At 42.6% G+C, this 17,909-nt stretch overlaps 1 protein-coding gene across 2 annotated transcripts in view; it reads right to left on the reverse strand.

Moving 5' to 3' along the window:
- Positions 1-17,478, reverse strand: part of HHAT (hedgehog acyltransferase) — a 147,305-nt gene extending 129,827 nt beyond the window's left edge. Inside the window, exons 1-7 of one of the 2 annotated variants that reach the window (XM_071426730.1) lie at positions 17,314-17,478; positions 16,867-16,991; positions 14,989-15,056; positions 13,675-13,788; positions 12,871-13,065; positions 11,385-11,597; positions 8,641-8,812 (exon numbers count right to left, since the gene is read on the reverse strand). In XM_071426730.1, coding sequence (XP_071282831.1) covers positions 8,641-8,812; positions 11,385-11,597; positions 12,871-13,065; positions 13,675-13,788; positions 14,989-15,056; positions 16,867-16,960 — 856 coding nt within the window. In that variant the 5' untranslated portion in view covers positions 16,961-16,991; positions 17,314-17,478. Of the gene's footprint in view, positions 1-8,640; positions 8,813-11,384; positions 11,598-12,870; positions 13,066-13,674; positions 13,823-14,988; positions 15,057-16,866; positions 16,992-17,313 lie in introns of those variants that run through there. The other variant, XM_071426738.1, reaches the window with a different exon arrangement.
- Between the last annotated feature and the right edge of the window lie 431 nt (positions 17,479-17,909).

The following is a 17,909-nucleotide window of genomic DNA, read 5'->3' on the forward strand; positions in this document are numbered from 1 at the left end:
GTCTCTCACTTTTATAAGTTTTGGTCCACCAGAATATTGGAGTTAATTGTCCAATTATAGCTTTAGGTTATGAAGTCCCAGCCTTCTTACTTCTCTCTTCAGTCCACATTGTTTATGCTCTTGGACCTGAGATTGGGGTGGTTGTCCTTGGTGCAAAGCTAGGAAAGGAATTGTTTATCTACCTAGTCTGTGAAGAGAGCTTACCATCCCTTAATATGAAGCTCAGAACTGCAGTACAGAATCTGAAAAAAGCAGTACAGAATCTGAAAAACATAAAAGCTAAAATCTAAGGCATCATTACAAGATCCCCTTCTGCTGCATCCAAAGCATAGAAAACTGGAACTCCATTGGCATAATGTTTAAAGCATATTTCAGTTTTTAAACCCACAGACAAGGTCTCCTTAAGGTCCTGTAGCTGCCTTAATTCCAAAGGAGAAATTTCATCAGTGTGCTTGCTCACAACCTCAGGTTATGACACAAACTCCAGCATCTTACACAGATCTGAGATGGAAAATCATACATATTCTCATTATTATTATTATTCATGCAAGTAACAACCTTCGAATGCATTATAAAGGAAGGTGATTCCTACTAATATTCTAAATGTTTTTTGTTGAAAAAAGTAGTATTGACCAATAAGTAAAAATCCAGTAAAAAGCAGAGGCCAACACCTTTACAGAATTGGTGAGGTCATTCAAGGACCCAATGACTTTGGTGAACTTCTCCATCTGACAGTTGGCATGCAGAAAATCTCACCACAAAGAAGGGAAACTAAAATTATACTTCAATACAGAAAAAAATTATAAACTGCAATTGCTACATCTCCTTCTACCTCAGTGCTCTGCTTTTGCTCAGTTATATTACCTAACTTGACTGAAGGACTCGAGACGTTCAACACATTTTTAAAGCCTTCCAGCAGACTGTCCTTGGAGACAAAGTTTTTAATCTGACTGTAGCAGTACAACTCCATGAACATTTAAGTAACCTGTCTTTTTTTTTTTGGGGGGGGGGGGGGGGGGGGGAACATCTCTATTGCATTCTGCTGACCAATGAGTATACTATGGATGACAACCAAAAACTAAATATTAAAAATTCATGTACTAAAGTGAAATTCTGGCAGTAATAACGTCAAATGCAAAATTCCTGCTGACCTACACATGGCCAGTATTTTCCTACAACAGTACAACATTTTCAGTTTTGATATCATAATCCATGCACATGATAAGAAACAGTTGTGCCATACAAGATAAAAAGTGATGTTAGAAAAAAATACTGAGACATGAAGCTTATGTTATTTTACTTCAGGGCAGCAGGCATCAAGTATTCAATAACATTTTCCCCTGGAGGAAAACAAACAATCAGAAGCACAATTTGGATACTAGCCAATTAGCTCCATATTAGATTACTGCTAAATCATCTGTACAGCCAAATTTCTGCTTTAATTCCCTTCTCATTCAGTGTCTCATTTCTTTTCTGACAAATTTCATTGGAGAGCTGAACACTGACACCCACACAAACCACTTATGAAGATCATAGCTGTCTGTGTAGTAGTAAAATTCAAAATCTTTTGGCTGTGCTTGATGGGAAGGTATTTAGAAACAGGCTTCCAGTCTGAGACCCAAAAAAAATCAATACATTTGATTTTAAATATAATGATGAAAGATTGAGTTCACTGATACAAAGTCATAATATGCAAGTTGGGGAAAAAAAGGCATTTTCACCCTCTCCAATAATACACACGTAGGTTATCATTACTGTAACTAACAGGCAGCTCAGTAGCACTGGCATCTTAAACACAGACATCACCTCACAGTCACAGCCAGCACAGGAGCTACTCTGCAAGTGGAAATTCTAAGACTCACAAAAACAGCAACACAAAGGTCCCTATCAAAGTACACAGATCAAGTTCTCATTGGTCTTGGGCTCATGCCAGCAGTAGGAAAGTTCTGGCCACACTGGGAAAACTAAGGGCAAGATTCACAGCCACACAACAGCTGGGCTGCAGTGGCAACAGGCACAGGCTTCAAACCTTCCTGCATACCTGAGACACTCCAGCTGCTTTGCATTTGCTTCACTCACTTGCACAAAGTAGCCAGAAGCAAACTGACTGCTTCACCCGATTTAGAAGCATGAAATTAACAATCAAATTCATTAACAATATCACAATTTCTTCTCTAATTTGTCATATAATAATTCCTCCACACACATGAGCATTATTTTAAATTGGAAACAAGCCATATCAAATGTGTATTATAACACAGCTGAGAGGAAAAAGTACCGCCAAGATTCTATCTTTTCTCCAGAATAAATTAATTCAAAGGATTCAAAGTTGAGATTATTTTTTTTAAAACAGAATGTGTTAAGGGATAAAATATCAAGGTAAAGTACCTGATCTTAATCCCATGCATTTCAACAGTCAAGCTGTTTGAAGTCCCAGACTAAAGCAATTTACTTTTATAGAAGCTGGTATTTTCAATTTATCATCTTCCCATCCTTAAAAAATTCTAAGCTTTCCTATGCTTTAAAAATATATTTAAAAACCTTAAAATATTTTCCTTAACCTTAAGTTTACTGCAGAACTGCATTTCCTAAGTTGCATAGAGCTTTGAAACAAAGATCATGACAAATTAGAATATTTACATGACTTAATTTTAGTCTACACATTCTCAAAATTCTAACTGGTGGTTTTTGACAGAAGTTAACAAACAGAATATTTTCATAAACAAACAACAAAATGTTTGCATCCAGATATTACAAATCACACTTGACATTTTTCTGTCCTTAAGACAATACCAAAAGTCATGGTCAACCGTAACTTAGAAGGCAATTTTATGATGAGCACAACATCACAACTTTACCCTTTTTGCAGCTACATTGACCCTATGGCATTATTGATTGGAGATGTTTGTTTCTGTCAAGTACCAGCACAGGTTCCACTAGAAAACAGAGATAAATATGCAGTCACATTTCAAAAGGGTTCTGACACATAGCGGAAGTCTAATAGGAAGCAGACATTTCTAACAGCCCAGAATTTGGGGCCATATCACCAAGTTCAAAATATCTCAGCCTTCCAGCAGCACACAAGAAGCAAGAAATATCCTTCTGTGGATGGAGGAGTGGCAGGAAAGTACCACAGTGTTTGTCCTGGAGGCTAAGTGCTTCTTTTTAGAGAAAGATGAATGGATATAAAGGTTCCAGAGTGAAATTACTTAAACAAGACTAAACAGAACTGTCAAGGGACTCTCAATCAAGGCATAGACAGGTCTTCCAAGTTAAAGTAAACCAGAAGGCTTTTCAAGCACACACATGCTTTAAAGACACCTACCATGAATACTCCCAAGGACTTTGTGAAACGTGGTCTAGTGGAAGGAATGCCCATGGCAAAGGGGTTGGAATTGGATGATCTTTCAGGTCCCTTCCAACCCAAACCATTATATGAAAATATCTACTGTAAGCATTGTGTTCTTTGAAAATTATAGAAAATTATAGAAAATACTTGCAGGAAAAGGCTCTCTAAAAAAACCAAGAGTCATCACATTGCACTGTTTTTTACTGGGATAGAGTTAATTTTCTTCAAAATGGCCAGTGTGGGGCTGTGTTTTGGATTTGTGCAGAAAACAGTGTTGATGAAAGCAGAGAGATGCTTTTGTTACTACAGAGTTCAGAGAGTCAAGGTCTTTTCTGCTCCTCACCCTCCACCAGTGAGAAGGCTGAGGGTGCACAAGGGGCTTGGAGGAGGCACAGCCAGGACAGCTGACCCAAGGGGTCTCCCATACCATATACTCATGCTTAGCATCTGAAGCTGGGGGAGAAAGAAAGGGGGGATGTTCAGAGTAATGGCATTTGTCTTCCAAAGTAACCATTGTGCACGAAGGAGCCCAGCTTCCCTGGGGCAGATCCAACACCTGCCTGCCCAGAGAAGTGAGGCATTAATTCCTTGTTTTGCTTTGCTTGTGCATGCAGTTTTTAATTGACCTATTAAACTGTCTTTATCTCAATCCATAAATTCTCAGTTTTATTCTTCCAGTTCTCTTCCCACCTCTCCAAGAAAAGAAAAGGAGTGGGCAGCTGTGTAGTGTTCAGTTTCTAGCTGGGATTAAGCCACAATATGCATGAGTAAAAAGAAAAGTCATAGAAGTAAGTTAACTGCCAATAGGATCTTGAAGTTTAGCCTACAGGAAAGATTAGAAAAAGACAACTTACACACATGAACACTTCTTTCAACAAAACAGGGAACAACTTAATATTCTAGAAAAAAAAAATCGAAGTTTTCTGGTTTGTGTTTATATTTCCAGTTTTCAAACAGACCTCAAGATCCAAATATTTCATCAATTTCTCCTTATCTTTATCTTCCAGGATGGAAAAAATCTAAGACTCCTCTTAGTATTTCACTACTACTTAGATGAACAGATCCCCTGATTTCAATAGCAAAATGCTGCATGCTTCTGAAAATGAACTCAGAAATCTACTTCCTATCTGTGGATTTATCATAAAAAACTGCAAACACATCAAAACCAGAACCCTACATCCAATTTACACAGATTGCTCTGTAGGTCTAAGTGTCAAAGAAGAACATACATAACATTTCTTCTTCTAACAAAATAAAACATGAGATCAGCAACTACAGATTAAGCCACGTGGCTCTACCTTTGAACAGATCATATTCTAGACTGACTTACATGCCCCTCATATGAAATTACCCTTTTGAAGTAGTAGAGCCTAGTTAATAATTAAAACAGTGATAGCTAATTGACACTACCTTGTGCATGCTTCACTAGAACAAAAGGACTGCACCTGTTTAGGACAGATACATGAAACCCACAGGGAATTCCCAACATTCCACCAGGTGTGTACAGCCCAGATGCACATCTATACATCACACACCCCTGGCAAAGCACAGACAGATTCCTAGCAAAATATATTTTCACAACTACAAGAGCTATTAAGATGAATCCAGTGCAACAAGTATATTCAACAACGTATTTTCATACACATTTCTGTCTTCCCTCATTCCCTGCACCTTGCCAGATGGATGTGAAGCTTTGCTCAGATGAGCAGGGATAAAGAGATGGTGCTGAATCACCAGGATAAATGTGAAGGCTCGTCAGGGAAATACAGCAGTGTTTCTTCCAACATCTGCATTTTCAGAATCAGACTTAACACACAAATGACCTAGCAACACACATTTCAGTTTCTATACAATAGAATGTACCTCAGCAGAGTGAATTTTACCATTGATAGTCCACGTTGTCATAGCAAAGAAAAAAAAGAATCACTTGTTTCAATTTGAGCTCTTTCAACCAATGCTATTAAGCTCCCCATTACCACATGTCAGTGAATTTGTCATTCAGCTGCAGAAGCCTGAAGAACAGACATTGAAAAGGATCACCAATCTACCTGTCTTTTACTCATTTCTTTTCTCTTGCTTCATTACATAGCATATCCAAAAATTACTCTGTAGAACAGATGAACCTCTGCTCTGGCACAGTGTAGCTATTGTTCTGGTATGCTGCAATTCATCAGGATACAGGATTACTGGAATTCATAGTGGCTTTTATTCTTGGTGCCTGCAAATCTACATTTTACACTGTAAAATGTAAAGGCAGAAAATTATTCCAAATTAATGTTAAAACTGAGAAGAATGAACTATCATGGCTTCCATTAACATGGAATATGAGTCTTCCTGCTGTGTCATTAATTCTGAAAGCATCCAATTCTTTCAGCCAGTCTGACTGATGCTACCAGAACGAGATGCAGCACCAACACAAAACCACAGAATTGCTATAAACACTGCATTTGATAGTCATCATTAAAATGCACAAATGCCCTGATATTGCTCAGTATGTCAACAACTAACCATCCACAGACACAAACATTTGTGAACAGAGACACAATGATTTGTGAATTCTGGAAAATGCTCACATGCTCCAAACAATGGCTTCCTGGGACCAATAAATAAAAGTTCTGTGATTGCACAGCTGGCATCTTTAAATTAATTCTGTGTTCAGAAATTCACATCCCTTCCACAAACTGAAGGACCATACATATATAGCAAAGAGGCATAGAGCTGGACACAGCCCAATCATATTCTAGATTCTGTTCTGGATGTGGCACCTGATATTTGGTTACTGAAAAGCTATATTGCACCACTTGGTATGTTGCTGCTTCTAGAAACTCATTTGCCTCTGATTCCATCCATACAAGAGAAAATACTTCTCCTACTGCTGGGTTACATTCTCCTACTACTTTTTAATTTTATACCTGTGTGCCCTTAGCAATGTTAGTTTAGATCACTTTAGCATTTCTGCTTTACATGGCCATAAATGGCACTGTTATACACTAGCATTTTTTAACAAGCATTGTTACTCAGGATTTAGTTTTGGAGTATTTTTTTATTTCTTTGATGTCTCACCTTACAGGAACACCACACAGGGATGCAGAACACACTCTAGCTTCACAGTCATGAGGAGTAGACTGACATCACCCTTAGGTGCTGAGAGCAAAACCTCACAGCAGTGCTGCCTTGCCTGCACTTTTGGCATTTACTGCCCGTTGCTCAAAGTTATCCCAGAAAAAAAAAATGCAGTAGCGGATATAAGCTCCTTAATTAGAAGTGAGTGAAGAACAGCCTCACAGCCTTTCCCTTAAGTTTACCAGGCTATCAGGGCAGCCAGGCATCACAGTGTAAATAGATGCTCCATGCTGTTTTGAAGCTGCTGCAGTCAAACAGGACACCCAAAATGAACAAACCCCATCAGTGCAGAAAGGCTTACATACCATGGATAATCCTCCTGAGTCAACAGCAAGCTGCTTCTTTGGTCTTAAGACTCAGTTATCTGATGAAATTAGTTCAAATAACACAGCATGCAAAGTAACAGAGGAGAGAGCTTGGCTCTGTACAGGAACTGGTGTAGAAGCATGCTGAGATCCATAAGGGTCCAGTGAGACTTAAAAGTAAATTATTTCCAGTACCCATACTCATATATTGGTAGTTCCCTAAAGCAAGTCACAACAGTGGCCTACCACTGATTTGAGTCTAAGAAAACCTATATAATCAATGTGATAAAACCTGCAGAGAAAATTAAGTGACCAACTTCTAGCTCAAAATCTCATTTATAGTATAAATACCTGCCTAGATTACTACAAAAACAAAGCTCAGTGAGAATAGGGTTACACTTTGAGAACACCTGTACTAAAGGCAGGGTCTCCACAGGCAGCTTGTTAGAATACAAAAATTTAATTTGACATAGGTACCTTTACAGTCCAAACTTGCTCTAACAGTGGCTTTCATCTCCTGTTGCTTTGAGGCATTTTCACCTTCTCTAACCCTCTGTTCAAAATGTATTTTAATTCTTAGGGATAACACACTTTATTTCATCAAATAAATACACAGACAACTTAGCCATTGTCTATAACATAACTCTCTCCCCTCCATATAAAATCAACACTGGTAGTCTTGAAGGGAGGGAGGAATCCATCAGTAGCACCACTGCTGGAATATTTCATGCCTAATTCTGGAGCCTTCCCTGCATTATCAAGTGGCCAGCTTTTTGTAACACACACAAGCACGAGGAGCTAACAGATTTAACTCATCAATGAACTAATGTTTAGAATAGAAAACTCAGAACCCCCTTTCTAAACAGTGATTGAGTGAGGAGTGGAACAAACAACAAACCACTGAGGCATACCTCTCCCTTTCTTGCTCTCCATCTGCCCTTGCCCTTTTTTAGATATCAAAATTATATACTAAAACATGTATCAAGTGTGTATGTATGCACACATGGGTACACATAGAGTGCTCACATTGCCCTCTGCTGACCAGAGCCCAGTGCAGTCCAAGTGCTCTCCAACACACACACACACTGTGGTGACACAGGTGAGCTCCATACCAGTCTGTGTATCAATCCCTGGTGCAAGGGACACCTCCTGCAAGGCAGAAATCACCAAGGCTTTTTCAGAAACCAGTTTTAAGGTCTGGAGTTTCTTTGCTTTTTTCCTTCCTACCTGGTGAGACAGCTTGGGAAGTGGGGGCAGGAATCAAATCAAGCACATATGCCAGTTGCTTACGTACCATGACCTAAAACTTTTGCTGATTTACACTGCATTTGTCAGCACTCTTTCTCCTCATAGCTGGGCATTTTAATGAAATACCAGGGAGCTGCAGACAAGGTAGAAGGGGGGGAAGCCAAGCAGGAAAATAGAACTGAGAGGCACTGACTACTACTTTCAGGTTACCTTATTTGCAAGTCCTTCCTTCTACTATTTTTACAAGTTCTGTCCTTTTACTTTTCAACGTGAATGCATAGAAACATCAATCAGAAGGAGATAAAAATCATTCTTAACATCTCCCCTTCTTCATCCCCACAATTAATAAACTCCTTTTAAGTGTCCACTTCTATGACTTGAGGGGAAGAATCACCTTAGACCAAAGTTTAGGGACATACTCTAGACTGGAAAAAGCACAGAATATTTTTTAATTTAGGAAGCAGCTCAGTAAGTTCAACTAAGCTTATGGAGAATCCACATGTTATATTAAGAGTCTGTAGACCACCTTTCTGATAGTGGCTGGCTATAATGTGCAGACTGGGGTTCTTGAACTGGGGGAAGAAGAAAGATTTCTGCTATTGTTTCTATACTCACCCAAGGCCCAGTAAGATGCAGATTCCAAAGGCAGAGCACTACTGTAGAGAGCATGGATATACATGAGGTGAATCATCAGCTCAGCCAGGCACCACCAAAAGAAAATACGAATTATGCCCACAATTAAGATGATGAGATTGGTCTTCACACTGAAAGCTTCTTGTCTCCTCATCTAAAGAAGAAATCCAAAGAAGTTACCTGGCACAAAACTGACCATTTTACTCAAAATACTTATCCTGGGAACTTTTCACTACACCATTTAGAAATTCCTCACACACTCTCTATAGAGGGAGTCTCTCCATTCTCAATCTCAGTAAGCAGCAGAAACCAACAAGAAGGCAAATGTGTATGTACATTGCACCTCACTGTTGTAAAAAAGGCTAACTGTTGTTAACCTGAACAGAATCCAGACACGAGACTTTAACTCCTGCAACTTGACCTCTGGAGATAATATAAAAAGATTAAAGAAACTACAGCTAGGAAGAAGGTTTTCCAAGCAGCAGCCCTTCCAAACAGGAACAATAACTGCTTACTCTTAAAATATCTCCAACTTCTACCAACTGCAGAGAATCAATGACTTGAGGACAGTTCTTAATTTTCCTCCCATAGCATTGCCAAAGTCAGCAAGATCTACAGAATGTGCTGAGAAAATGTAAGTGCGAGTTAAATATCCAATAAGGCAAAGCTTGCAGTTGACAGGCTTCTCAAGAAGCTCCAAACTCTTAGACTGCTGACTGCAGTAAACACACTGGCATATTATTATTGCACCACCTTTCCACAATAAAAGAGAACAGAATCAAAAACCAGAAACACAGGATTGCCTAAAAATTCAGCCATGTGTTATAGATCCATCATTGTGTGCAACATTTCCTTCTCCAATCTCTAAGTGGCCCCCAAAAAAGCACATACAAGAGAAGTAACCAACTCATCTGCACAGGCCTCAGTCCCAAGCACAGTACAGTTAACATGCACACTCATTTGGAGGGCTCCATTGTATCAGCTACATGACAATCTGAAAGGTTGGAGACTACCATTTATCACAGGGATTTGCACAACAGGCCTTCAAACCCATGTCTAGAACTGCTGTGCTTGCTTCAACTCAGCAATTCCACAAGGCCAGTGACAAAGTGGCAGTGGATGCCAATTGCCAGAATTGCTATTGCACTCTCTGGGTCATACAGCAGTCCATTGTCTCCAGCTCCAGAATTTCTGCTTTCCAGTGTGCTCAGCAGGAGCCCTCATCCCAGGCTCAGCTTCAGTTGAGGGGTTCTGAGAGGGGTCTCTTACAAGAGCATCAATAAAGATTCTCTTTGTATTGTGCATCTTGAATCAACTGCTGGGCACTGCATCCTTGGAAACCCTTTTCTGATCTCATCTGCCAAGGTAATAATACCCTCTGCTCAGGTAAGAGCTCTGACAATACCCTTCAGCAAACACATTAGGGTTGCTCAGTTTGTTCCATCTTTTTAATGGCTTTAACCACACATATCTGTACATATTTAAGAAGAACCTTCTGCAAATACAGACATATTACTCTCAATCTTTCTTTTTCTTCTCACACCAAGAATACGTGTGCTCTTTGCATAGTTCTTTGCTGAGCCATATCAGGTGAGCTAAATTTCAAAGCAAGCCTCCCCCAATTTTTCCTATCAGCTATCCCCAAGCTGTTTTCAGCTTGGAGTCTCATAGGTCTTCTGAAACAGTCCTTGGAAAGAAAGTACAACTGTCCCTCTCCTGGTGTACAAGGATTTAGTTAGAATTTAACACACTTCAGAAGCTACAAAACAATAATTAGTAAAAAAATACTACCTCAGTTTCTATGCAAGTCTATGTGGACTTTTCCCACAATATCCAGCCCAAGATAACATTCAACCTTGCATCTTCCAAAGCAAGAGAAAACAAATGAGCATAGGACTTTTCACTCAAGGATCCACTAGTTTCACTTTCATAAAGCCCAGTATTTGCTTTGGCTTCAACAGAAAATTCCCAAATATAAACAGAAGCAAGCAATCCCTAGGCTTCTACACATAAACTGAAAAAGCAGTTTTATGGTTTGACATGTTCACTAATCTACTTTGGCACAATAATTTTAACCATGGATGTAACAGGTTGTGATGCCATTTCTTACTCAAGTATGTAAGAAAATATGGAAAGCAATAAAGGATGAAAACATGGACTTCTCCCATCATGTAAAAAGCAGGCTTGAAAAGAAGCCTGCAAGGGACTAAGAAAAGCATTCAGTACAGTTTGTAGGTTTTATATTTTAAAGAAGCTGGTCGGTTGAAGCAAAGTGCTCCTAGTAAGTCATCAGCTGTTTTCACATCAATGTGAGGAGAAACTGGAGTTTTCAGGAATTCCCAATACAATCTATCAGCTTTCTGTGGCTCTGAAATCCATTTCAGATTTAAGAGCAAGTTCATGCTGAAGACATTGGCATTATTTCACTTGATGAAGAAGAAAACAAAAAACAGTCCAGAAGCTGCATGCTAAAATTATGAACACTCTCCAAATGTAACAAAGCATGTCACTGGCTCCCGGGTTGAAGGGATGAACCTGATGTCAGACAAGAGCATCCTGTGAAGCAGAAGAACTTGGGGAGACAGGTTTATGTTAAAAACTGATATCCAGGACATTAAAAAAGTTCTCATGATTACTCAAAATTGTAACATTCCCATAATATTATTTCTTGATTTTATAATTCTGTGGAAGACAGCTTTAGACAACCAAACAACAACCACTGTTACCTGCTTACTGAATTCATCAAAATTCACAAGGGGTCCATTGTGGAATGTAGGATAGTAAAACACATATGCCAGCATCCAGGGGAAGGAGTGGGATGACTTCTGGCTAGGTGCATGCCAGCAGTACTCCAGGCTGAAGCTAGTGCAGAACAGGCAGCGGACAGACACCGTGAAGAGCAGCAGATAATATTCATTTTCAGTGTCGTACCACCTTCTCTGCAAAACAAAACAAAACCAGATCATGATTGTGCAATGCTGTGCTTTCTGCATGGCAAGACAGCAATGTCTACTCAGATCTCAGCTTTTGGGGTCAGCAGCAGGAAGAAACTAAAGCCAATAGCAGCGAGAACAAGAACCTAAAGCGAACAGCACTAAACACATGAACAACAAGCACTGACTTTTGATGGAGAAAGGTCCCCCAGAGCTACTGCAGCCAGCATAAAGAGACAACAGCTTGGTTTCAGAAACACATCAGGCTGTGAAGTACCAGGACAGCAGGAGAGCTCTTCTCACATAAATGAAACATTATCTACCTCAGATTTAGTCCAGTACTACAATATTCAAACCAGCTGGCAACACAATTGATAGCCAAGGGACTACCAGGGCTGTAAAGAGAATCAGTCACTCCTGAGAAAACTTCAGGCTGGAAAAATGTTACTACTGAGCATTTATTGATTCTTTGACACTTGGTATCACACATTGGCCAGCAAAAAAACCAATCATGGCAAAAAACTTGGAAACATCAGCAAATGTAACTTGGCTGACTGACAATTTGTATGGCAGCGGGCCCCTTCCTCAGCAAAGCAAATCACAAAACTGACCACACCACAAAAAGAGATTCTACATACTCATTCCCCCTCCACCTGAACATCAGGGCAACAACCCTTATAACAAATGTACTGTTTCTCCCATTGGTCCAATGAAATACAACAGGACACTTTCTCACAACTTGTTAACAGTTTTTCTGTATCTGTACTACCCAGAAAAAGCCACTAGACAAAGAGCAAAACTGAGCTTGCTTACAGCTAATTGATGCAAGTAACTCATTTGTACAACTCAAACTGTAGGAGAAAGTCTTCCTCCCTGCAGAAGTCACAGTCACCAGTAAGTACAGGCACACTTAACTCCTGGAGTAACTCCTGGATACAAACCCAAAACCCAGCACCTTAAATTGGCATGATTAGAGTTCCAATGAAATGTGTTTAATAGAGCACTAGTGAAGTATTATCACACTCCAGTGCTACTGAATACCACTCACACATTAAGGGACATACTTTTATTCCAATGCACTGGCCACCATGATAGAGAAATGTGACTTTAACTGGAGAAGCTCCAGCACAAGTCACTGCAGTGCTACTGCTTAGGATTCCTCAAACCAACCCCTGCTCATACCAACTGAAGGCACAGTATGCTGCCATAGAGATAGATGCCACTATAGACAACCACCACCATAATTAATTTGATGCTTAATTAGTCCTTCTCACATTACCTTGGTTTCTTCCACAGCTGGTATGCGTAAAGTGGCCAGAAGGATAAGAGAGCACAACCATGTCAGGAGTGACAGCTGAAACTGAGCCACAGCAAAGGAAATAGCTGCATGTAACAAAATGACAGCAAAGCCTTTGATTCCCAGTAACAACCAGCAGGCAGCCATTCCATAAACCATCAAGCACCATGGTTTATACTGTCAGAAAAAGAAAAGTTAACAATCTTTTAGTTTAATTATTTCTAAAGAAAAAAGGCACTCAATACCTCTGCTACCTACACAGGTTCTGCAGTAGAGACAAATATAGCCAACAGGTGAGGAACACACATGAAAAACACAGAAACCCAACTGTAACCCTGAAAGTGAAAAGGAAGATGTTTCTGTAGTAGCATCACGTGAAAACCAGAGCCTCCCTAATTTGAGGGAGAGCATAACTTCTTCCTTTCCTTCCTCAGACTAGCAGGTGTGACACCACACATAGATCATTTCCCACAATCATACAATCATTTAGCAATCATGCCAAAACCCAAGCAGCCATCACTTTACATACTTCCATCATAAAGGAACAGCTGCACCCCTCTCATGTGTACAAATCAAACTATGCTGTTTAATGGCTTACAACAACGCAGAGGCTTTTAGAGGTTGGAGGCTGAAGTCTCCAAACATTAAGGCAACCAACCCCCACACACAATTACACACCACAGCATGAGATTTACTGCTGTCAGTGGCCTCACTGCATAGCTTCCCATGGCCACAGTAAACAAACCCATCAGAAACTCCCCACTGTGAAAAAAAATCCCTACATACCTTCTCCACCAAGAGCCTGGACATCTGTGATACCAGCAGGTGACCAGCCAGAAGCCAAAGAATACGTTCCCTTCCCCATTCAACCCAGTAGCTCCACTCAAAGTCCATGGGGTCCTGTGGCATGAAGGGAACTGGTCACTATGTGTACCTGGCCATAAGGGACAAAGGAATACCTCCAAAATAAAATTGCTGTGTGGTACCCAACAGAACTCCCACATCTCAGGAATACCAATTCAGCAATCCAGTTGGATCACTTACAGCAGTGAACTCAGCACCATTTTCACTTCCAGTGGGGCAAAGTTCAAGAAAACAGAGCTTTAGATGGTGTAGTGACTCCTCAGCCTCACACTGGTGCTGAAGCTGAGCAACTTCAGCTCTCCTGAGGGATTCAGAGAGCAGCTCTGCCTTGGAATACCAAAAACTTCAGTAGAAAGGTACTTTGCTGGAAGAAAAGTGTAACTCCCCATTTCAGCAAAGTCTAGTTGCAATCAGATGGAGTTAGGCCAGCTGGAGTTACCTGTGGCAGGAGATTTTTATCTAAATTAGGTAAGAGGGATCAGCCAGTAGCCCCATGTCCAACACAGAGCCTTACTAAAAGTTCACCTCAACTGCCTTAAAGCTTTCTAAAAAGCACATATCAAAGGTCCATTACCAGCAGTGATGGCAGGCCTAAACACCAAAACACTTACACAGACATGCATTCCTGCTTTTGTGTAAGCAATCCTTAAGATTAGTTGCATTATTTGCTTTTGACCTCACAAACTTTTGAAGAAATGCAAGCAAGCGGAGTAGGGATGTGGTTTTTTGTTTGGGGTAGAGGACTGCCAGTTTTCTTACTGTTTTAGTTTTGGTTTTTTTAATACCAACTATGTTTCTTTAAGACCTTACACCTTAAAATCTGTTCTCCTCTATGCTGTACTACAGGCCAACCAAGAGAAAAACGTGTTAATTGACATTAAGGATTATCCAAATCACCCAGTAAGAAGAAAAAGGGGGAGAAGGCGCAAGAAGTGTCAAGGTTGATCAGAGTTTTAAGGCCAAACAGTAAAATAGAGGGTTATCAAGATAAATAGCAAAGGATAAACACTTAAGCCAGGGATCAAGAAAAGAAACAGAACTTTGGTTTTGATTATTAGATCCAGACACACCCAGCCAGTCTCTCTTCCCCATCAGAAACATCAGACTAAAATTAACTATAAAGATTCAAATCTGCATGTTACTATAAACTTCTAAAGCTAAATCAGAAGCTTGGATGTACAAAGGGCAGGGAGGCATGATTAGTCCCACAAAGCAAGACACTGTCACCCCTCCTACCTTTTTTAGCCCCCGAAAGAGAATCCCTGGGTCCAGCCCAAACCTTCTGTCCATTGCAGCTTCATACTCTGAGGGAAGAGCAAACCTTTGATAAGGACACAGCAGCCAGAGCAGGAAGAGTCAGGGGTGGGTTCTTTGCTGCTCAAGAGCAACACCTCCCCATGTGGTCTCCAGCAGTGAGGATACCCATATCCAGGGAAGGGCAAGTCTCCACGTCCCTGCTCACTAGGTGGGGAGCCCAGCTGCACCACAGCTGTGCCCCATAGTAGTGGCAAAGCAGTTTCCCAGAACCAGTGTTTTGATTCCCCCTGGCCATAGGGACAGTAGCAGCAACACCCACCTTTTAGCACACAAGACCTGCACTAATCCTCACTCACCGTTTTCCAGAACTGCCTAGTGTCTCCCACCAGAGCAGAAGGGGGACACAGACTCAAGAGTGGCCAGTACAGCCAAAACAGGGAAGAGCTGCTCAGAGAAGCTGCCTCTAGAGCCCACTGCCACCACACTTTGCCACTTCTGCAGAAGACTTGCTGGGTACAGGACCATGGGTGCACAGCTTTGTACCCAGTTACAAAGAATACTAAAACCTACGTGTACAATGTTTACAATTACTTTCCAATAACTATCATCTATGTTAGACAGTGAGCTTCTACTCTAAACCAATCTAAAAGGGCCAACATCACAGCAGAAGATGAAGGCCAAGAAGAAGAAAGGCTAGACACACCCAGATTCTTCCATCTTGCCACCTGAACCCCCATTGTAAAAACCCCAAAAATCTATTTTTCACTCTGTGATAAATTCACTATCATTCTACTTAAACTTTCGTGGCATGTAATTCTTCATGTAAGGTTGGTAATTGTTTTTTCTAAAGGCTAAATCAAAGGCACAGGGGTCTTGGGCTCTATGCCAAAGTCTCTGAGCCCCCTGGGCAGGGGCTCGAGTCCTGCAGGGCAGTTAGAGGAACTTCTTGGGTTCCAACAACAGAACTTCTTCCACTGCTCTGCAAACGCCTATCTGGCACTTCTGTTCTTCCTTTGAGTGCTTTCAAGAGCCAGGTAGTCATTAATGTAGAACTTTGTTAACTAAAGCCTAATAAGATGGAATATATATTCTCTGCAAAGCCTCTGTAGCTTGTTATACTTTTATACAACCTTTATACTTTTTATACAACCTTTATTTCCATTTAAATACCAATGTGCAATAACACAGCTTCTTTTCATCTACAAATTGTACTTAATTTGTTTAAAATCCCGCCCTTGCTCTGCAATACATAGGTCCACAGCTCCAAACCAAGCCACCACAGCAGGTACCAAGAGGTTACACAAGGCAGAAGTAGGTGTTTGGAAACAAGCTGACCACAAAACTCTACAGACAACCCAACCATTGCTCTGAGTCCTGCACGAGAGCTCCAGGCAGGGAGCACCAACTTGCCCTAGGGCCTCTCTAGGTTCAGAGCCTGGCAAGTACCATCAGAAGGCACAGCTGCTTCTGAACCACCCACCTGCAAGGGGCTGTTGGTGACTACCCATGGAAAACAAGAGAATTCAAACCAAACTTTCCTGAATTTTCCCTATCTGAGTAGCTGAGCTTCAGAGGTCTCCCTCATCTTTTCCGTGACAGCCACGTCCGAGTACAGCATTACCGAGGGCAGTCCTAGCACTTAAAGGCAAAAAAGCCCTGGGACAAAGCTCTCAGCTCAGGTGGCATCTGCCTACTGCTTCCTCGCACAGAGCAGGCTGGCAGCTGGGAAGAACACGGGGGCTCCTCGCACAGGAACAAAGTAGAAAGCGACCAGAGAGGAGAACTCACACCAAACAGCCTGGCCAGCCACGGGCGGGAAGCTGTGCCCGAGCGAGCCCGCCCACGTCGCACACTTACTTCGGGACACTTGGTGCGCCTCGTAGAAAGCGTAGAGGTGGGAGCCCACGGTCAGGAGCCCGTAGAGGCACAGCTCCCAGGCCGGCAGCAGCATGGGCACGGAGCTGCTCCCGCCGGCCGCCTCCCTGCGGGGAAAGAGAGAACGGGAGCGGTGTCCTGGCGGAGAGCAGACGGGCACCGAGCAGCGGGACACGGCACCGCGGCTCCAGGAGCCCGCGCTCGCTGCCGGGCCCGGGCTCAGGGGCGGCCCCGCTCCGCTCCGCCCGCAGCTACCGGCAGGGCAGGCGAGCCATGCCCGGCCGCGCCGGCTGCAGAGGCCGCGGGTCCGAGGGCTCGGCACGGCCCGCGGCCGGCGGGACCCTCGAGACAGAACCAGGACCGGATCCCGGCCGCTCTCACCCACCCGGGACAGACGGGAAGGGAGGGGAGAGGCCGCTGCCTCCTTACCTGAGGAGGGCTGTGCCGCCGGGAGAGGAAGGAGAGGAAGGAGCGGCAGCAGCGGGCTCGGGCGGGCTGAGCGCAGGCTCCACACCCGCAGGCGGGAAGGCGACCCCGCGCCCGGCCGCTCCCGCCACTGGAGCGACCCCGCGGCCGCCGTGCCCGGGGTCCGCCCCGCGGAGGGACGGCAGGGGCGGAGCGGGGCGGAGCCGGGCGGCCGGCGCTGCGCGCCCGCGGCCGAACGCTGGGCGGCGCTGCAGCCCGCTCGCCACGGGGTGTGCGCGGCTACAGGGTCGGCGTAGGCAGGTAGGGGGTGTGCGTACACTGCGGGGGACAAATACACAGCTGCGGGGGTAAATACACCTATGGGGTGTAAATACACTTATAGGGTGTGCATGCAGAGCTACGGGGTGTAAATACACTTATAGGGTGTGCATGCATACACCCACGGGGTGTAAATGCACTTACAGGGTGTGCGTACACCCACAGGGTGTAAATATACAGCTACAGGGCATAAATACACAGCTACGGGGTGTAAATACACTTATAGGGTGTGCATACACCCACGGGGTGTAAATATACAGCTACAGGGTGTAAATACACAG

Source organism: Agelaius tricolor, unplaced genomic scaffold (assembly GCF_023055355.1).
Source record: "Agelaius tricolor isolate 1412-34295 unplaced genomic scaffold, bAgeTri1.0.p SCAF_1, whole genome shotgun sequence".
NCBI lineage: Eukaryota > Metazoa > Chordata > Aves > Passeriformes > Icteridae > Agelaius > Agelaius tricolor.